The 21,208-nt window shown below is 52.8% G+C and overlaps 1 protein-coding gene across 1 annotated transcript in view; it reads right to left on the bottom strand.

Annotated features, from left to right (window-relative positions):
• The window catches only part of NCSTN (nicastrin), a 56,378-nt gene that overhangs the window by 17,242 nt on the left and 17,928 nt on the right, over nucleotides 1–21,208 (bottom strand). Inside the window, exons 2-10 of the mRNA XM_061576812.1 lie at nucleotides 18,710–18,814; nucleotides 18,118–18,241; nucleotides 14,744–14,877; nucleotides 13,049–13,185; nucleotides 12,252–12,402; nucleotides 10,611–10,720; nucleotides 8,901–9,056; nucleotides 6,375–6,479; nucleotides 5,549–5,626 (exon numbers count right to left, since the gene is read on the bottom strand). Coding sequence (XP_061432796.1) covers nucleotides 5,549–5,626; nucleotides 6,375–6,479; nucleotides 8,901–9,056; nucleotides 10,611–10,720; nucleotides 12,252–12,402; nucleotides 13,049–13,185; nucleotides 14,744–14,877; nucleotides 18,118–18,241; nucleotides 18,710–18,814 — 1,100 coding nt within the window. The remainder of the gene's footprint in view (nucleotides 1–5,548; nucleotides 5,627–6,374; nucleotides 6,480–8,900; nucleotides 9,057–10,610; nucleotides 10,721–12,251; nucleotides 12,403–13,048; nucleotides 13,186–14,743; nucleotides 14,878–18,117; nucleotides 18,242–18,709; nucleotides 18,815–21,208) is intronic.

Raw genomic sequence — 21,208 nt, 5'->3', positions numbered from 1 at the left:
GTTGAGTGAGTGGTGAGAGTAGTGAGTGGTGAGTGAGTGGTGAGTGAGTGGTGAGTGAGTGTTGAGTGAGTGGTGAGTGAGTGGTGAGTGAGTGGTGAGTGAGTGAGTGGTGAGTGGTGAGTGGTGAGTGAGTGGTGAGTGAGTGGTGAGTGAGTGGTGAGTGAGTGGTGAGTGAGTTGTGTGAGTGAGTGGTGAGTGAGTGGTGAGTGAGTGGTGAGTGAGTGAGTGGTGAGTGAGTGGTGAGTGAGTGTGAGTGGTGAGTGAGTGAGTGGTGAGTGAGTGGTGAGTGAGTTGTGTGAGTGAGTGGTGAGTGAGTGAGTGTATGAGTGAGTGAGTGTATAGTAGTGAGTGGTGAGTGAGTGGTGAGTGAGTGAGTGAGTGGTGAGTGAGTGAGTGTTGAGTGAGTGGTGAGTGAGTGAGTGGTGGAGTGAGTGAGTGAGTGGCGAGTGAGTGAGTGAGTGTTGAGTGAGTGGTGAAGAGTAGTGAGTGAGTGAGTGTTGAGTGAGTGGTGAGTGGGTGAGTGGTGAGTAAGTGGTGAGTGAGTGGTGAGTGAGTGGTGATGAGTGGTGAGTGAGTGGTGAGTGAGTGGTGAGTGGTGATGTGAGTGGTGAGTGAGTGGTGAGTGAGTGTGAGTGAGTGGTGAGTGTGGTGAGTGGTGGATAGTAGTGGTGAGTGAGTGGTGAGTGAGTGGGATGATTGTGGTGAGTAGTGGTGAGTGAGTTGTGTGAGTGGTGAGTGAGTGAGTGGTGAGTGAGTGGGAGTGAGTGGTGAGTGATGAGTGAGTGAGTGAGTGGTGAGTGGTGAGTAAGTGGTGAGTGAGTGGTGAGTGAGTGAGTGTGAGTGAGTGGTGTGAGTGTGAGTGAGTTGTGGAGTGGTGAGTGAGTGGTGGTGAGTGAGTGGTGAGTGAGTGGTGAGTGAGTTGTGTGAGTGAGTGGTGAGTGAGGGAGTGGTGAGTGAGTGTGGTGAGTGAGTGAGTGGTGAGTGAGTGGTGAGTGAGTTGTGTGAGTGAGTGGTGAGTGAGTGTGTGAGTGAGTGGTGAGTGAGTGAGTGAGTGTATGAGTGAGTGAGTGGTGATGTGAGTGGTGATGTGAGTGAGTGAGTGGTGAGTGAGTGAGTGTTGAGTGAGTGGTGAGTGAGTGAGTGGTGAGTGAGTGAGTGAGTGGCGAGTGAGTGAGTGAGTGTTGAGTGAGTGGTGAGAGTAGTGAGTGAGTGAGTGTTGAGTGAGTGGTGAGAGTAGTGAGTGAGTGAGTGGTGAGTGAGTGGTGAGTGAGTGGTGAGTGAGTGAGTTGGTGAGTGAGTGGTGAGTGAGTGGTGAGTGAGTGGTGAGTGAGTGGTGAGTGAGTGGTGAGTGAGTTGTGTGAGTGAGTGGTGAGTGAGTGAGTGTATGAGTGAGTGAGTGTATGAGTGAGTGAGTGGTGAGTGAGTGGTGAGTGAGTGAGTGAGTGGTGAGTGAGTGAGTGTTGAGTGAGTGGTGAGTGAGTGAGTGGTGAGTGAGTGAGTGAGTGGCGAGTGAGTGGTGAGTGAGTGGTGAGTGAGTGGTGAGTGAGTGGTGAGTGAGTGGTGAGTGAGTGGTGAGTGAGTTGTGTGAGTGAGTGGTGAGTGAGTGGTGAGTGAGTGGTGAGTGAGTGAATGGTGAGTGAGTGGTGAGTGAGTGAGTGGTGAGTGAGTGGGTGAGTGAGTTGTGTGAGTGAGTGGTGAGTGAGTGAGTGTATGAGTGAGTGAGTGTATGAGTGAGTGATGGTGAGTGAGTGGTGAGTGAGTGAGTGGGTGAGTGAGTGAGTGTTGAGTGAGTGAGTGGTGAGTGAGTGAGTGGCGAGTGAGTGAGTGAGTGTTGAGTGAGTGGTGAGAGTAGTGAGTGAGTGAGTGTTGAGTGAGTGGTGAGTGAGTGGTGAGTGAGTGGTGAGTGAGTGGTGGTGAGTGAGTGGTGAGTGAGTGAGTGGTGAGTGAGTGGTGAGTGATGAGTGAGTGAGTGAGTGGTGAGTGAGTGGTGAGTGAGTGGTGAGTGAGTGGTGAGTGAGTGGTGAGGTGAGTTGTGTGAGTGAGTGGTGAGTGAGGTGAGGTGGTGAGTGAGTGGTGAGTGAGTGAGTGGTGAGTGGTGAGTGAGTTGTGTGAGTGAGTGGTGAGTGAGTTGTGAGTGAGTGGTGAGTGGTGAGTAAGTGGTGAGTGAGTGGTGAGTGAGTGGTGAGTGAGTGGTGAGTGAGTGGTGAGTGAGTGGTGGAGTGGTGAGTGAGTGGTGAGTGAGTGGTGAGTGAGTGGTGAGTGAGTGGTGAGTGAGTGGTGAGTGGTGAGTAGTGGTGAGTGAGTGGTGAGTGAGTGGTGAGTGAGTGGTGAGTGAGTGGTGAGTGAGTTGTGTGAGTGGTGAGTGAGTGAGTGGTGAGTGAGTGGTGAGTGAGTGGTGAGTGATGAGTGAGTGAGTGAGTGGTGAGTGAGTGGTGAGTGAGTGGTGAGTGAGTGGTGAGTGAGTTGTGTGAGTGAGTGGTGAGTGAGTGAGTGGTGAGTGAGTGGTGAGTGAGTGAGTGGTGAGTGAGTGGTGAGTGAGTTGTGTGAGTGAGTGGTGAGTGAGTGAATGGTGAGTGAGTGGTGAGTGAGTGAGTGGTGAGTGAGTGGTGAGTGAGTTGTGTGAGTGAGTGGTGAGTGAGTGAGTGTATGAGTGAGTGAGTGTATGAGTGAGTGAGTGGTGAGTGAGTGGTGAGTGAGTGAGTGGTGAGTGAGTGAGTGTTGAGTGAGTGAGTGGTGAGTGAGTGAGTGGCGAGTGAGTGAGTGAGTGTTGAGTGAGTGGTGAGAGTAGTGAGTGAGTGAGTGTTGAGTGAGTGGTGAGTGAGTGGTGAGTGAGTGGTGAGTGAGTTGTGTGAGTGAGTGGTGAGTGAGTGAGTGGTGAGTGAGTGGTGAGTGATGAGTGAGTGAGTGAGTGGTGAGTGAGTGGTGAGTGAGTGGTGAGTGAGTGGTGAGTGAGTGGTGAGTGAGTTGTGTGAGTGAGTGGTGAGTGAGTGAGTGGTGAGTGAGTGGTGAGTGAGTGAGTGGTGAGTGGTGAGTGAGTTGTGTGAGTGAGTGGTGAGTGAGTTGTGAGTGAGTGGTGAGTGGTGAGTAAGTGGTGAGTGAGTGGTGAGTGAGTGGTGAGTGAGTGGTGAGTGAGTGGTGAGTGAGTGGTGAGTGGTGAGTGGGTGGTGAGTGAGTGGTGAGTGAGTGGTGAGTGAGTGGTGAGTGAGTGGTGAGTGGTGAGTAAGTGGTGAGTGAGTGGTGAGTGAGTGGTGAGTGAGTGGTGAGTGAGTGGTGAGTGAGTTGTGTGAGTGGTGAGTGAGTGAGTGGTGAGTGAGTGGTGAGTGAGTGGTGAGTGATGAGTGAGTGAGTGAGTGGTGAGTGAGTGGTGAGTGAGTGGTGAGTGAGTGGTGAGTGAGTTGTGTGAGTGAGTGGTGAGTGAGTGAGTGGTGAGTGAGTGGTGAGTGAGTGAGTGGTGAGTGAGTGGTGAGTGAGTTGTGTGAGTGAGTGGTGAGTGAGTTGTGTGAGTGAGTGGTGAGTGAGTGAGTGAGTGTATGAGTGAGTGAGTGGTGAGTGAGTGGTGAGTGAGTGAGTGAGTGGTGAGTGAGTGAGTGTTGAGTGAGTGGTGAGTGAGTGAGTGGTGAGTGAGTGAGTGAGTGGCGAGTGAGTGAGTGAGTGTTGAGTGAGTGGTGAGAGTAGTGAGTGAGTGAGTGTTGAGTGAGTGGTGAGTGAGTGGTGAGTGGAGTGGTGAGTGAGTGGTGAGTGAGTGGTGAGTGAGTTGTGTGAGTGAGTGGTGAGTGAGTGAGTGTATGAGTGAGTGAGTGTATGAGTGAGTGAGTGGTGAGTGAGTGGTGAGTGAGTGAGTGGTGAGTGAGTGAGTGTTGAGTGAGTGGTGAGTGAGTGAGTGGTGAGTGAGTGAGTGAGTGGCGAGTGAGTGTGAGTGAGGGTGAGTGAGTGTGAGTGAGTGGTGAGTGAGTGGTGCGTGAGTGGTGAGTGAGTTGTGTGAGTGAGTGGTGAGTGAGTGGTGAGTGAGTGGTGAGTGAGTGAATGGTGAGTGAGTGGTGAGTGAGTGAGTGGTGAGTGAGTGGTGAGTGAGTTGTGTGAGTGAGTGGTGAGTGAGTGAGTGTATGAGTGGTGAGTGGTATGAGTGAGTGAGTGGTGAGTGAGTGGTGAGTGAGGGAGTGAGTGGTGAGTGAGTGAGTGTTGAGTGGTGAGTGGTGAGGTGAGTGAGTGGCGAGTGAGTGAGTGAGTGTTGAGTGAGTGGTGAGAGTAGTGAGTGAGAGAGTGTTGAGTGAGTGGTGAGTGAGTGGTGAGTGAGTGGTGAGTGAGTTGTGTGAGTGAGTGGTGAGTGAGTGAGTGGTGAGCTGAGTGGTGAGTGATGAGTGAGTGAGTGAGTGAGGGTGATGAGTGGTGAGTGAGTGGTGAGTGAGTGGTGAGTGAGTGGTGAGTGAGTTGTGTGAGTGAGTGGTGAGTGAGTGAGTGGTGAGTGAGTGGTGAGTGAGTGAGTGGTGAGTGGTGAGTGAGTTGTGTGAGTGAGTGGTGAGTGAGTTGTGTGAGTGAGTGGTGAGTGAGTGAGTGAGTGTATGAGTGAGTGAGTGGTGAGTGAGTGGTGAGTGATGTGAGTGAGTGGTGAGTGAGTGAGTGTTGAGTGAGTGGTGAGTGAGTGATTGGTGAGTGAGTGAGTGAGTGGCGAGTGAGTGAGTGAGTGTTGAGTGAGTGGTGAGAGTAGTGAGTGAGTGAGTGTTGAGTGAGTGGTGAGAGTAGTGAGTGAGTGAGTGTTGAGTGAGTGGTGAGAGTAGTGAGTGAGTGAGTGTTGAGTGAGTGGTGAGTGAGTGGTGAGTGAGTGGTGAGTGAGTGGTGAGTGAGTGAGTGGTGAGTGAGTGGTGAGTGAGTGGTGAGAGTGGTGAGTGAGTGAGTGTTGAGTGAGTGTTGAGTGAGTGGTGAGTGAGTGGTGAGTGAGTGGTGAGTGAGTGGTGAGTGAGTGGTGAGTGAGTTGTGTGAGTGAGTGGTGAGTGAGTGAGTGGTGAGTGAGTGGTGAGTGAGTGGTGAGTGATGAGTGAGTGAGTGAGTGGTGAGTGAGTTGTGTGAGTGAGTGGTGAGTGAGTGAGTGGTGAGTGAGTGGTGAGTGAGTGGTGAGTGTGTGTGTGAGTGAGTGGTGAGTGAGTGAGTGGTGAGTGAGTGGGTGAGTGAGTGGTGAGTGAGTTGTGTGAGTGAGTGGTGAGTGAGTGAGTGGTGAGTGAGTGGTGAGTGAGTGGTGAGTGATGAGTGAGTGAGTGAGTGGTGAGTGAGTTGTGTGAGTGAGTGGTGAGTGAGTGAGTGGTGAGTGAGTGGTGAGTGAGTGGTGAGTGAGTTGTGTGAGTGAGTGGTGAGTGAGTGAGTGGTGAGTGAGTGGGTGAGTGAGTGGTGAGTGAGTTGTGTGAGTGAGTGGTGAGTGAGTGAGTGGTGAGTGAGTGGTGAGTGAGTGGTGAGTGAGTTGTGTGAGTGAGTGGTGAGCGAGTGGTGAGTGAGTGGTGAGTGAGTTGTGTGAGTGAGTGGTGAGTGAGTGAGTGAGTGGTGAGTGAGTTGCTCGTACGGATTCGTTGACTTGGGGGACCTGCCGAGAGATTGGGTCGCTGTGCGCCCACACCGTGGCTCCGTCACGCAGCCCCACCTAGACAACCACAACCACCACCACAACCACGTCAACAACAACCACCACAACCATCATAACCAAAACAACCACGTCAACAACAACCACTACAACAACCACAACAACCACAACAACAACCACGTCAACAACAACCACGTCAACAACAACCACGTCAACAACAACCACGTCAACAACCACCACGTCAACAACCACCACGTCAACAACCACCACAACAACCACGTCAGCCACAACCACCACGTCAACCACAACAACCACGTCAGCCACAACCACCACGTCAACCACAACCACCACTTCAACCACAACCACCACTTCAACCACAATCACGTCAACCACCACAACCACGTCAACCGCAATAACAACCACGTCAACAACCACATCAACAACAACCACGTCAGCCACAACCACCACTCCAACCACAACCACGTCAACCACCACAACCACGTCAACCACCACGTCAACCACAACCACCACGTCAACCGCAATAACAACCACGTCAACAACTACCACCACTACTACCACTCGCTACCCATTGAAACGATGGCGGCCTGCCTGAAATGTATCGCTGCGATGTCGTTAAACGTTGCGTTTAGAGAATTCGCTACGAATCGCCCCACGTTGATATGCCACACAGCCTGCCGGAGGCTGCACGTGGGACCTTCGCCTGCTGCGAGTGGGACCTTCGCCTGCTGCGTGTGGGAGTCTGATGCACGTGGGACCTTCGCATGATGCGTGTGGGAGTCTGCTGCACCTGGCTGATTTCGAGGAAGGAGTGGATGCTGTCCAGGGACAGGAACGACTTGTTGCGCATGATGTCGTACACGAACCGCGAGCTGCCAATGTAGTCAAACGCCTCCTGTACACGGTAGGGGGGCGGAGGGGGGGCGGAGGGGGCACGTGGTCAAAACAACAGCCACTCCACACGTCGACACACACGCGCACACACACCGAAACACACACACGCGCACACACACCGAAACACACACACGCGCACACACCGTGTGTATATCGTGCGGTTGCGGTGACGAAGGCGGTGGTGCGACTGTGCGCGTTGTTGCGATGACAGTGGTGACAGCGGTGGTGGTGATGGTGGTGATGTGACTGTGTACGTGTGGTTGAGGTGGTGGTGGTGATGGTGGTGATGTGACTGTGTGCGTGTGGTGGTGATGTGACTGTGTGCGTGTGGTTGAGGTGGTGGTGACGGTGGCGATGTGACTGTGTGCGTGTGGTGGTGGTGATGGTGACGGTGGCGATGTGACTGTGTGCGTGTGGTGGTGGTGATGGTGACGGTGGCGATGTGACTGTGTACGTGTGGTGGTGGTGATGGTGACGGTGGCGATGTGACTGTGTGCGTGTGGTGGTGGTGATGGTGACGGTGGCGATGTGACTGTGTGCGTGTGGTGGTGGTGATGGTGACGGTGGCGATGTGACTGTGTGCGTGTGGTGGTGGTGATGGTGACGGTGGCGATGTGACTGTGTACGTGTGGTGGTGGTGATGGTGACGGTGGCGATGTGACTGTGTGCGTGTGGTGGTGGTGATGGTGACGGTGGCGATGTGACTGTGTGCGTGTGGTGGTGGTGGTGGTGATGGTGGTGATGTGACTGTGTGCGTGTGGTGGTGGTGATGGTGACGGTGGCGATGTGACTGTGTGCGTGTGGTTGTGGTGATGGTGACGGTGGCGATGTGACTGTGTGCGTGTGGTGGTGGTGATGGTGACGGTGGCGATGTGACTGTGTGCGTGTGGTTGTGGTGACGGTGGCGATGTGACTGTGTGCGTGTGGTGGTGGTGATGGTGACGGTGGCGATGTGACTGTGTGCGTGTGGTGGTGGTGATGGTGAAGGTGGCGATGTGACTGTGTGCGTGTGGTGGTGGTGATGGTGACGGTGGCGATGTGACTGTGTGCGTGTGGTGGTGGTGATGGTGACGGTGGCGATGTGACTGTGTGCGTGTGGTGGTGGTGATGGTGACGGTGGCGATGTGACTGTGTACGTGTGGTGGTGGTGATGGTGACGGTGGCGATGTGACTGTGTGCGTGTGGTGGTGGTGATGGTGACGGTGGCGATGTGACTGTGTGCGTGTGGTGGTGGTGGTGGTGGTGATGGTGGTGATGTGACTGTGTGCGTGTGGTGGTGGTGATGGTGACGGTGGCGATGTGACTGTGTGCGTGTGGTTGTGGTGATGGTGACGGTGGCGATGTGACTGTGTGCGTGTGGTGGTGGTGATGGTGACGGTGGCGATGTGACTGTGTGCGTGTGGTTGTGGTGACGGTGGCGATGTGACTGTGTGCGTGTGGTGGTGGTGATGGTGACGGTGGCGATGTGACTGTGTGCGTGTGGTGGTGGTGATGGTGAAGGTGGCGATGTGACTGTGTGCGTGTGGTGGTGGTGATGGTGACGGTGGCGATGTGACTGTGTGCGTGTGGTGGTGGTGGTGGTGATGGTGGTGATGTGACTGTGTGCGTGTGGTTGTGGTGGTGGTGAAGGTGGCGATGTGACTGTGTGCGTGTGGTGGTGGTGATGGTGACGGTGGCGATGTGACTGTGTGCGTGTGGTGGTGGTGGTGGTGATGGTGGTGATGTGACTGTGTGCGTGTGGTTGTGGTGGTGGTGATGGTGGTGATGTGACTGTGTGCGTGTGGTGGTGGTGATGGTGAAGGTGGCGATGTGACTGTGTACGTGTGGTGGTGGTGATGGTGACGGTGGCGATGTGACTGTGTGCGTGTGGTGGTGGTGATGGTGACGGTGGCGATGTGACTGTGTGCGTGTGGTGGTGGTGGTGGTGATGGTGGTGATGTGACTGTGTGCGTGTGGTGGTGGTGATGGTGACGGTGGCGATGTGACTGTGTACGTGTGGTTGAGGTGGTGGTGGTGATGGTGGCGATGTGACTGTGTGCGTGTGGTGGTGGTGATGGTGACGGTGGCGATGTGACTGTGTGCGTGTGGTGGTGGTGATGGTGACGGTGGCGATGTGACTGTGTGCGTGTGGTTGTGGTGACGGTGGCGATGTGACTGTGTGCGTGTGGTGGTGGTGACGGTGGCGATGTGACTGTGTGCGTGTGGTGGTGGTGATGGTGACGGTGGCGATGTGACTGTGTGCGTGTGGTTGTGGCGGTGGTGGTGACGGTGGCGATGTGACTGTTGCGTGTGGTTGTGGCGGTGGTGGCGATGTGACTGAGTGCGTGTGGTGGTTGTGGCGGTGGTTGTGGCGGTGGTTGTGGCGGTGGTTGTGGCGGTGGTTGTGGCGGTGGTTGCGGTGGTGACGGTGGCGGCGCCGCACCCCCTGCAGGAACAGGAAGAGGACGTTGCGTGGCAGCGAGCGCGACGCGTTGCCCAGCGCGGCGAGGGCCTCCGCGGCCGCCAGCAGCGTGACGAAGCCGGAGGCGGCGCTGTCGGCGCCCGACGTCACGTTCCAGAAGAACGAGCGGCTGTCCAGCTGCACACCAGCACGAGGTCCACAGGCGGTGAGCGTGGAGTGCGGGTGCAGCAGTGAGTGCAGCAGTGAGTGCAGCAGTGAGTGCAGCACGTGGTGAAGCACGTGGTGAAGCACGTGGTGAAGCACGTGGTGAAGCACGTGGTGCAGCAGTGGTGCAGCATGGGGTGCAGCACCAGCGATGATTATCTGAACCGGTCCTTGGGCCTCCCCGAGCCTCAACTGAGTAGCTGGTGTAGCGGTGTGTGTAGTGGTGTGTAAACATAGCGGTGTGTGTAGTAGTGTGTAATCATAGCGGTGTGTGTAGTAGGGTGTAAACATAGCGGTGTGTGTAGTAGTGTGTAATCATAGCGGTGTGTGTAGTAGGGTGTAAACATAGCGGTGTGTGTAGTGGTGTGTAATCATAGCGGTGTGTGTAGTAGTGTGTAAACATAGCGGTGTGTGTAGTGGTGTGTAAACATAGCGGTGTGTGTAGTGGTGTGTAATCATAGCGGTGTGTGTAGTAGGGTGTAAACATAGCGGTGTGTGTAGTAGTGTGTAATCATAGCGGTGTGTGTAGTGGTGTGTAAACATAGCGGTGTGTGTAGTGGTGTGTAAACATAGCGGTGTGTGTAGTAGTGTGTAATCATAGCGGTGTGTGTAGTGGTGTGTAATCATAGCGGTGTGTGTAGTAGTGTGTAATCATAGCGGTGTGTGTAGTGGTGTGTAAACATAGCGGTGTGTGTAGTAGTGTGTAAACATAGCGGTGTGTGTAGTGGTGTGTAAACATAGCGGTGTGTGTAGTAGTGTGTAAACATAGCGGTGTGTGTAGTAGTGTGTAAACATAGCGGTGTGTGTAGTAGTGTGTAAACATGGCGGTGTGTGTAGTGGTGTGTAAACATAGCGGTGTGTGTAGTAGTGTGTAAACATAGCGGTGTGTGTAGTGGTGTGTAAACATAACGGTGTGTGTAGTGGTGTGTAAACATAGCGGTGTGTGTAGTAGTGTGTAAACATGGCGGTGTGTGTAGTAGTGTGTAAACATAGCGGTGTGTGTAGTGGTGTGTAAACATAGCGGTGTGTGTAGTGGTGTGTAAACATAGCGGTGTGTGTAGTAGTGTGTAAACATAGCGGTGTGTGTAGTAGTGTGTAAACATGGCGGTGTGTGTAGTGGTGTGTAAACATAGCGGTGTGTGTAGTGGTGTGTAAACATAGCGGTGTGTGTAGTAGTGTGTAAACATAGCGGTGTGTGTAGTAGTGTGCAAACATGGCGGTGTGTGTAGTAGTGTGTAAACATAGCGGTGTGTATATTAGTGTGTAATCATAGCGGTGTGTGTAGTAGTGTGTAAACATAGCGGTGTGTGTAGTGGTGTGTAAACATAGCGGTGTGTGTAGTGGTGTGTAATCATAGCGGTGTGTGTAGTAGTGTGTAAACATAGCGGTGTGTGTAGTAGTGTGTAATCATAGCGGTGTGTGTAGTAGTGTGTAATCATAGCGGTGTGTGTAGTGGTGTGTAAACATAGCGGTGTGTGTAGTAGGGTGTAAACGTAGCGGTGTGTATATGGGGGTGCCGCATCTCACCCGTGCAGCTGCTATGATGATATCCTTGTCCGGTTTGCCCTTCATCGATTGGTTGATCGGTTGCAGAACCCCCAGCACGTTATAGTCGCCCAGTGAATCACACACCAACTCTACACGCCACACAAAGCATCATCAGCATCTTCATCAGCAGCAGCAGAATCATCAGCATCATCATCATCATCACCACAAGCATCAGCAGCATCTTCATCATCATCAGCATCATCATCAGCAGCAGCATCATTATCATCATCACCACCACCACAAGCATCATCAGCATCTTCATCAGCAGCAGCAGCAGCATCATCATCATCACCACAAGCATCAGCAGCATCTTCATCATCATCAGCATCATCATCATCATCAGCAGCAGCAGCATCATCATCATCACCACCACAAGCATCAGCAGCATCATCATCAGCATCATCATCAGCAGCAGCAGCATCATCATCACCACCACAAGCATCAGCAGCATCTTCATCAGCAGCAGCAGAATCATCAGCAGCATCATCATCATCACCACAAGCATCAGCAGCATCTTCATCATCAGCAGCAGAATCATCATCAGCAGCATCATCATCATCATCAGCATCATCATCATCAGCAGCAGCAGAATCATAATCATCATCACCACCACAAGCATCATCAGCATCATCATAAGCAACATCAACGTATCGCATCTCGTGCTTTCAGGTGCGCTTCTGTGGCTGTCTGGAATGCACTTCCTTCCGATATTAGAAAGCCACTGGCGCTACGCAGATTGGAATCATCTCGATTGAAAACTCACTTCCTAAGAACTGCTTTTCGTATTTAGTTTGTTGTCCTTTCCCCGTACCTTTCATTAGTATGGTTTGCCACGTACGGTGCAAGATAAGTTCAACATACACTACACTATACACTACATTGCTATCCATTACATTACACCACGAAACGAAATTGAAAACCAACTTCCTTAGAATTGCTTTTTGTGTTTAGTCTGTTGTCCTTCCCCGTGGTTTGGCTACGTATGGCGTGAAAGAAGTTCAACACACACACACACATGTGCATCATCCACGTTTCATCAACTGCCCAATCACTTCATTCCCACGCCATCAGCGTCTTCTCAACGGCCCTGCGATGCCACGCTCAATCTCGCTCAAGCCACAGAAGCCGATGGCCCATCGCTCAATCTCCAAGGTAGACGTCCCAACTTGGAAGGGCTCTCTCTTTCCGTTGCCGTTGTGTCAATCACAGGTGCGGGGCCACCATCCCATGGGCGGCATCTGTGGTGGCTACGCTGCTGCACGTGGCAGCTGTGATCCGGCGCAGCAGCAGCAGCGAGGGTCAGTGGATCACACACGGATGGTGTGAAACTGTGGGTCTATACGAGTCTGTGGGTCTCTAAATGAGTCTATGGATCACTATGTGAGTCTGTGGGTCTCTAAATGAGTCTATAGGTCTCTATGCGTCTACATATGTACTAGAGTCTCGTGGTATCTACGTGACTATGTTAGTCTCTACATCACGAGTCTATGGGTCTCTAAACAAGTCTATGGGTCTCTATGATAGTCTATGGGTCTCTAAGCGAGTGCGTTGGTTTCTAAGTAAGCCCATGGGTCCCTCATTCCACTCGCTCTATCCACTCGCTCCACTCGCGTCGCCCACCAGGGTTGAGGTTGTTGAAGAGATTAGAGCGGCGCATGCAGGTCACGGTGTCGCGCACCCCGTGCATGTGAGACTTGAGCTGAATCGCGCACAGAGGGTAATCCACCACCTTCGACGTCGCGTTGATCGGAACATTGTGATCCCTCACGCACTGGGGCGGGGTAGGGGAGGGGGGGGGCATCGGGAAGAGAGGGGAGGTGAGGGGGGGGGCGGGGGGGGGGAGCAGTGAGACATGGGGACGAGACGGGAGACACGGGGAGGAGGAATAGGAGGAGTAGGTGGGGCAGGCACGGAGGGGAGACGCGCATGAGGATGAGTGCGGAACCACATGGGGGGGGAGGAGGACACGGGGAGAGAAGGGGATCCACAGGAGCCGTAGGCGACGCGTGAGATTAGTCCACCCACGCTTGGAGCAAGATGACTTCTCCTGGAGGGCCAGGGGGGTACGGGGGGGGGGCGGAGACTCAACGCCCACCGCCCACCGCCCACGGGCGAGAACGGAGGCGTCCACGATGTTTGCTTGATCCGCCAACCCTCGCCGCCCCCACAGCGCGAGGGGGATTACAGGCGACGTGCAGAGTGCACCGCCGCAACCGGTGGTGGTGGGGTGGTGGTGGTGGTGGTGGTGGGGGTGGGGTGGTGGTGGTGGTGTGGTGGTGGTGGGGTGGTGGTGGTGGGGTGGTGGCGGCGTGGTGGTGGGGTGGTGGTGGTGGCGGTGGTGGTGGGGTGGTGGTGGTGGTGGGGTGGTGGTGGTGGTCAGAATCCTCCGGGGTGGGGGGGCCGTGCGTTGCGGACACCTGCAGGACGGCGCTGGTCTCGTTGGCGTCGCGCAGCAAGAAAACCGGGAAGCTAAAGTCCTCGAGAGCCAAGCCGGAACCCGACGGGTTCCACACGGCGCGGCGGCAGTGGGCGTAATCCGTGTCCTCGTACACTCCTACAGAGACACAGGGAGACACAGACAATGTCCTTGTACACTCCTACAGAGACACAGGGAGACACACAGACACAGACAGTGTCCCTGTACACTCCTACAGAGACACAGACACACAGAGACACAGTGTCCCTGTACACTCCTACAGAGACACAGAGAGACACAGAGACACTCCTACAGAGACACAGGGAGACACAGTGACACAGTGTCCTCGTACACTCCTACAGAGACACAGACACAGTGTCCTCGTACACTCCTACAGAGACACAGGAAGACACACAGACACAGACAGTGTCCCTGTACACTCCTACAGAGACACAGACACACAGAGACACAGTGTCCCTGTACACTCCTACAGAGACACAGGGAGACACAGAGACACACAGACAATGTCCCTGTACACTCCTACAGAGACGCAGGGAGACACAGAGACACAGACCAGACAGTGTCCCTGTACACTCCTACAGAGACACAGGGAGACACAGAGACACAGACAATGTCCACGTACACTCCTACAGAGACACAGAGAGACAGGGACACAGAGAGACACAGGGAGACACAGAGACACAGTGTCCCTGTACACTCCTACAGAGACACAGAAAGACACAGAGACACAGTGTCCTCGTACACTCCTACAGAGACACAGAGACACAGACACAGACAGTGTCCCTGTACACTCCTACAGAGACACAGGGAGACACAGAGACACAGTGTCCCTGTACACTCCTACAGAGACACAGAGAGACACAGAGACACAGTGACATGGAGACACAGACAGTGTCCGTGTACACTCCTACAGAGACACAGAGACACAGGCAGTGTCCCTGTACACTCCTACAGAGACAGAGACACAGAGACACAGACAGTGTCCCTGTACAATCCTACAGAGACACAGAGAGACACAGAGACACAGAGACACAGTGACATGGAGACACAGACAGTGTCCGTGTACACTCCTACAGAGACACAGGGAGACACAGACACAGTGTCCCTGTACACTCCTACAGAGACACAGACACACAGTCCCTGTACACTCCTACAGAGACACAGACACAGTGTCCCTGTACACTCCTACAGAGACACAGACACAGTGTCCCTGTACACTCCTACAGAGACACAGACACAGTGTCCCTGTACACTCCTACATAGACACAAGGAGACACAGAGACACAGACATTGTCCTCGTACACTCCGACAGAGACACAGGGAGACACAGAGACACAGTGTCGCTGTACACTCCTACAGAGACAGAGACACAGACAGTGTCCCTGTACACTCCTACAGAGACACAGAGACGCAGACACGGAGACACAGAGACACAGTGTCCCTGTACAGTCCTACAGAGACACAGGGAGACAGGGAGACACAGAGACACTCCTACAGAGACACAGAGACACAGGGACACAGGGAGACACAGAGACACAGACAGTGTCCCTGTACAGTCCTACAGAGACACAGGGGGACACAGGGGGACACAGACACTGGCACATCGCTGACGTATGGCGATCGTGACGGGCACACTGCTGACGTAAGACCTCCACCCCCCACCCCAACTCCTCACCGAATTTGTCGTTGGGGCAGGAGAGGTCGTGGGAGAAGTTGACGGGAGCGACGGGCGGCGCCTCCTGCTGGTGCAGCATCACCACAACGCCGGCCACACGGCCACGCGCCACCTTCAGCTGCATCATGGTCTCCCTGCGGACACGGAGATCACAAAGATCCCAACTTATAGCTGCGACGTCACCACAGCGCTTGTGCCAGGCCAGGTGCAATCCGGGGCCACGTGAAGTGACGAAGGCTCACTAATGGCAGGTCACAGGACAGACCCAGGTGCTGTGGGTTGACGAACCGAGATGACTGGCAGATGCACATCAACTGTGACCCCTCCCATGCCAACTTGCTGTGTTTTAGCCGCCTGGCACTCCGCTCGTTGTTTTGAGCGTCACTCCTCTGCACTCGGCTGTTATTGGAGGGCGACTGCCTCTAACTCCCCAGTAGCGTCCTTCACGAGCCTCCTCCAGAGATACACAGAGACAAAGATTCCCCGTGAAGACAGTAACGGACTGTTGGTGCACGTGCTGTTAGCGAGCAGCGCCTACGACACACGACGGGGTGGGTGGCCAGCACCACGCCCAGCCGGCCTCCTTTGTCTCCCCAGTGGCGATGAATCAGAGACCGCACCGGGTACTCATTGAAGGCTGAGTCGACCAAGGAGAAGCTCAGGAGCAGTCCCGCTCCCCACCTTTATAGATATGTAGAGGAGCAGTACAGGGACATCAGGCCATGCGCGCCTTCCGGGACGATGACGTCACAGGAAGTGACGACAAGCGCGCCTTCCGGGGCGATGACGTCACAGGAAGTGACGTCATGCGCGCCTTCCGGGGGCGATGACATCACAGGAAGTGACGTCATGCGCGCCTTCCGTGGCAGTGACGTCACAGGAAGTGACATCATGCGCGCCTTCCGGGGCGATGACGCAATCTCTCGGGGAGATACTTAGGGACGACCCGGTGAGGAATACGGGGTCACTGTGGAAGCCTGGAACGGTAGACGGTTGAGGCAGGAACCAGGGGTAGGGTAGAGAGTCTGGAGAGAGCCGGCAGCTAGCGGGGCTAGGAACAGACAGAGCACAGGGTCACTGTGGAAGGACCCCCCTATGCCTGGTGAAGTGTCTACCCCTCCTCATTAACCCTAATAAACCCTCGGCGCGAGCCCTTACCTCAAGCCTGCCTCCGCATCGTCCTTCACTCGACAACACGTAGAGAGTGCGCCCACTAGGGGCCACAAGTGGTAATTACGGGGGTGGGAACAGTATAGGAACAACAGAAGACAGTATACAGGGCGAGCGACCACAAGGGGGGATAACTAGGCCAAGGGTCAAAGAGGGGATCTATCTGGAAGCTCCTAGAACCCGCGAGAGAGTTCGAGAAGAGGGGCGTGGCCAGGCGCGGGGCATGGCCGCGCTGAGGGAATAAGCAAGCGGGGTTCTGGGCTGTCGTGGGGGATCGGGGTCTTGGCTGTCGTCGCTGGCGTCATCGCTTCATTGTCGCTAAATAGTCACCCGGCTATCTAGGCAGGCGTCGTTGCTAGACAGTCAGCATTATCTTCTGTGCTACCGAGTCGTAGTTGTGTGTGCGCAAGGAAAAAAAAGCCTCTACAGTGGTGTGTCTGGAACTGTTACATTAAAAATCTACAGAGACGCACACACGGATTCATGTACAAGATCCTTTATCCTACCCTTCAAAGCCATCCATGGCGTTGCCCCTAATCCTCCAACCTCGCATCCCAGCCCCTCCCTCCTCTCCAAGGGGGTGCCACGGTGGGGAGATGTTAACTCTCTCGCCTGGTATGCAGGAAATCGTGGGTTCAACCCCAACCCTGACTCCCGCATATTTAAAGATTGCGTCTCTCTCCCAGTGGTCGTTTGGATTTCTCTCCGGGTCCTCCAGTTTTCCCTCCACATTTAGAGACATGCGTTTAGAGTATTTGGCTACTGCTATAAATGTCCGCATGATGACGATGATAAGACACTTCGTTGAGCTATCATTTGTGGCCAGGTCACTTCTGAAAAAAATCTATAGAGCTCAGTGGGCTTTACCTGGTAAAATAAAAAAAGCTTCATTCAGATGCGCTTCTGCGGCCGTCTGGAATGCGCTTCCTTGCAATATTAGGAAGCCACTGCAGCTATGCGCTTTTAAATCATCATCTAGATCAGGGGCGGGGAACGTCAGGCCCGCGGGCCATACAAGACCCGCGAAATCATTTGGTGTGGCCCTGCCAAGGCAACCGCAGGCGGGACTCGAAATTCAATAAATCTCGGAGCTTTATTCATCGCAACATCATCAATAGCAGCTAACATCACACGCCTCGCCAAAGAGAAGCAGTTCCAGCCATCACATTAGGGGCGAGTTAATGAAATGTTTGACCAAATATAACGGGTTATTTTTTGAGTTGATAATGTTGTATGGCCCGCGAATGATGTTATAAATATCCAAATGGCCCTTGGCAGAAAAAAGGTTCCCCGCCCCTGATCGAGATTGACGAAGTCATTTCTTTAGAACTTCTTCTTGTGTTGCGTTTGTTGTCCTCCCCGCACTTCCAATTAGCGCCGTTGGCTACGTATGGTGCGAAAGAAGTTCAACATACAAAGTTGTTGGCGTTGTTGTTGTCATCCTTTAGACTTGAAGGTTGACGCCCCTGACAGAAGCTTTCTCTCCTCCCGTGTGTCTCTTTCATGGCGCGAGTCCCAACTGTTTAGCTGCGTCCCACCAAATCGTTTTGTGTCTCTTTCATGGCGTCAGTCCCAACTGTTTAGCTGCGTCCCACCAAATCGTTTTGTGTCTCTTTCATGGCGCGAGTCCCAACTGTTTAGCTGCGTCCCACCAAATCGTTTTGTGTCTCTTTCATGGCGTCAGTCCCGACTGTTTAGCTGCGTCCCACCAAATCGTTTTGTGTCTCTTTCATGGCGTCAGTTCCAACTGTTTAGCTGCGTCCCACCAAATCGTTTTGTGTCTCTTTCATGGCGTCAGTCCCAACTGTTTAGCTGCGTCCCACCAAATCGTTTTGTGTCTCTTTCATGGCGTCAGTTCCAACTGTTTAGCTGCGTCCCACCAAATCGTTTTGTGTCTCTTTCATGGCGTCAGTTCCAACTGTTTAGCTGCGTCCCACCAAATCGTTTTGTGTCTCTTTCATGGCGTCAGTTCCAACTGTTCAGCTGCGTCCCACCAAATCGTTTTGTGTCTCTTTCATGGCGTCAGTTCCAACTGTTTAGCTGCGTCCCACCAAATCATCGATCCGTGCCCTTTCCATCTTCTTTCCCTCTTCCCATCGCGCTGTCCAGGCTCAACCCTGCTTGGTTTTAGCTTCCGAGACGCGACGACACGGGGTGATGCTGCGATGATGACAACAAGAGAGCGAACGGGAAGGACAGCGAACCTGGAGAACATGTAGTTGTCCAGCAGAGCCATGTAGGGCGAGTGGGGTCCGTCCTTGAGAACCCACGCCAGGTCTTCCGCGCCGGACACCAGGTGCAGCACGCCCGTGTCACCGCCCACAGACGCTGACAATGACAACCCCCACAACCCCCACAACCTTTAAAAGACCGTCCAAGCAAGTGATGTTCATGAGCAGCACCTGTTAAATTAACACCTTCGTGTTCCAATGATGGACTTGTACGTCATCAGTTTTTCTTGGGACGTACACATGCGTCGCGCGTGTCTCGTCGAAACGGAACCGGAAGACACGAGGGGGTGGGTGGCCAGCACCACGCCCGGCCGCCTTTGTCTCCCTAGCGGTGATGTTTACACACCGCACCATGTACTCATTTGAAGCTAAGTCGACCTAGCGGAGGCCCAGGACCGGTTCAGATAATCGTCACTGGTGTTGGCCGTGAGCGAGAATCTAACTCGTGGCGCCGGGTTCATAGCGCAGCGCGCTAACCGCTACACTACCGCTCCCCACACACACACATATTAACATACACACATTAAGAGACAAACACACACAATGGGCTGGGCCCAGGACTCACATTGGCAGCCGATCTGGTGAGTGCCGTTCATGAGCCTCACGCACGCCGCCGTGTCCTTCAGCTCCACGTAAATCTTCTGCTCCACAGAGTTCCCGTGCGCCCATGCTGCGAAGACAAACATCCCCAAGTGTATCCTTAGCAGGCTGTTGGGGAAAGTGCCGTTAGCGGGCAGCGCCTATGCAGGCCGCGGCAAAAGCACACGAGGGGGCGGCAAGCACCGTGCCAGGCCGCCTCCATCTCCCTCGTGCTCACGTTTACACATCGCACCAGGTACTCATTTGAGGCCGAGTCGACCTAGGGGGCAGGGCACAGCAAACCAAAAATAACAGGAAGAGCCGCATTTTTCTTTTCGAATTCGGTAAAAAATAAAAAAAACCCTAAATATTTCAAGAGCTGCAATGCACCGTGAATACGAGACGGTGACGCTGCTTTTAAAAATGTCATGGAGCGGTCCCTTGAAGAGCCGCTGGGGCCGCTCCTGAGCGTACGTTGTCGGACCCCTGCGCAGGGTGAACTGGGCTTCCGTGGTCAGGGGTCGGCAACCAAAATAACAGGGAGGTCCGTATTTTTCGCATTCGGTGAAAAAACACAATATTTCAAAGGCCGCCAATGGAGTCCTTAAAGATCCACAATAGAGGTTTGTTCTTGGGTCGGATCGCGTGAATATAAAAGTGTCGTTAAACCCGCCACCACCCGGGCACGGCCAATTGGTAAAGGTTAATATTCTATGGTTCTTTCGGTAAAGTCATGTAGATAAAAAAATAATACAAATAAAATAAAGTGAATAAAAAAATAAAAAAAATATCTAAACGTTTCGATCGCAACACAAGCGGTCGTCATCAGGAACAGTAAAGGTTTGTTACATAAGCAAAACGTGGCCAACTCGTTACAAACGTGCCAATTACATATCTGTCAACCCATGCGGTTTGCCCCGTATGCTTGCACAGGGTCTATACGCCGTCTATACGGTGTACAAGCGTTTCAGTGACGGGCAAGATGTGTTCTTTTGTTTATTTGTTTGTGTTTCTCCCTTGTGGTGGGACTTTATAGGATGAACGTTGACATGTGTAAGGGGCACGGGGTGACCAAGAAGGTCTGAATTGGTCTGTAATAAGTAAAGAGCCACAGATTGCCGACCCCTGACCTAAGGGAGGCTCAGATCATCATCTCCAGTGTTGGCCGTGAGCCAGAATCAAACTCGCTTGCAAGTGTTGTATATGTTGGGTATGAAAATTTGTTATGTTGTATGCGTGCGTGGGTGAAATTATTATGTTGTATGTGTGGGTTATGAATATTCAGTGGAAATAATAATAATTAATGAAATTTGGCCAAATGTGTAATTATCCGGAAATATGTTAATTATGTAATTACGCACATTTTAATTATGCCAATTCGAGAGGTAATCGTATTAATTATGCGAGTGGGTGTAATTATGATAACGCAAGTCGTTATGATAACCAGACCCCGGTTCACCCCGTTATCGCTTTAACATTTACTGAGTATGTATTAGTGTGTTTATTAAGGTCACCAAGTTCAAATCTCAACGCAGAAGCAGATCTTATGCATAGATTTCAGGAAAGAATCACACAACCACTTCTGTATTGATCAATTTATTACTAATTCAACCTTAACTATGATATAGTATGCGAACTCTCAATCCCTGAACGTCAATACGGCATCAATACAGTATCATCAACGATTGTCTGATTTCACTTTGACAACGGCACATGGATCCCGCATAACGCGATGGTTGTTAGTGAGAGAGAGAGTCGTTAAAACATGCAAATACTATGCTAAGAAAACCTTAACGTTAATGAATGATTATACTCAATATTGTTCACGCAGTACCGCACTCCTTATTGATCATACGCAACCCTTATCACGTTGTTAACACCTTGGGTCACGGAACAGTTGAATATTCTGTAGAGGATGCGAGTACGTGCGGCGATTATGACTGAAAGATACTTGAAAGATTATACGGCGATAAACAAAAACACAATCAAAACAGTTATTATTCTTAAAGGCACCAATCTCAACAGATACATCGGCAGGTTATCTCAGAACGGCTCGGAGTAAGGGCCTGCGATGGTGCTCCTTTTCCGAAGATCGTTATCTTATACCAAGTTTACTAATTGGGGACCAGATCACCTGATAAGGGTCCGGTGGGCCACCACTCCCCACGTGAGCGTGGCTCGGCGGAAGGAGGTGCCAAGAATCAGTTCGTATTGATGGATCTGTTGGGAATTTATGCGATTAAGAGTACAGCCCACTAAATATTAAAGATAAAAATTAAGAATACTCTTATAAACGACGGATGGCCACCACTCGGTCTCGTTGTGATGCTTTCCAGCCACGGATGGCTTATGGGTTCGAGTGTGTTTGAGTGGTAAGAGTTGTCTTGAATAGTCAGTGTTCGGAGTCGATTCTTTAGGTCAAACAGACGCCTGGTGGTCGTGTGGTGAGGGGGCGGTGCGCGTCATACGTATCCATCGCTCCCCT

The sequence above is a fragment of the Lethenteron reissneri genome, chromosome 62 (genome assembly GCF_015708825.2).
Source record: "Lethenteron reissneri isolate LAM-NWPU_2019-01 chromosome 62, ASM1570882v1, whole genome shotgun sequence".
In the NCBI taxonomy this organism is placed as follows: Eukaryota; Metazoa; Chordata; class Hyperoartia; order Petromyzontiformes; family Petromyzontidae; genus Lethenteron; species Lethenteron reissneri.
This window is presented reverse-complemented; position numbering and strand designations above follow the sequence as displayed.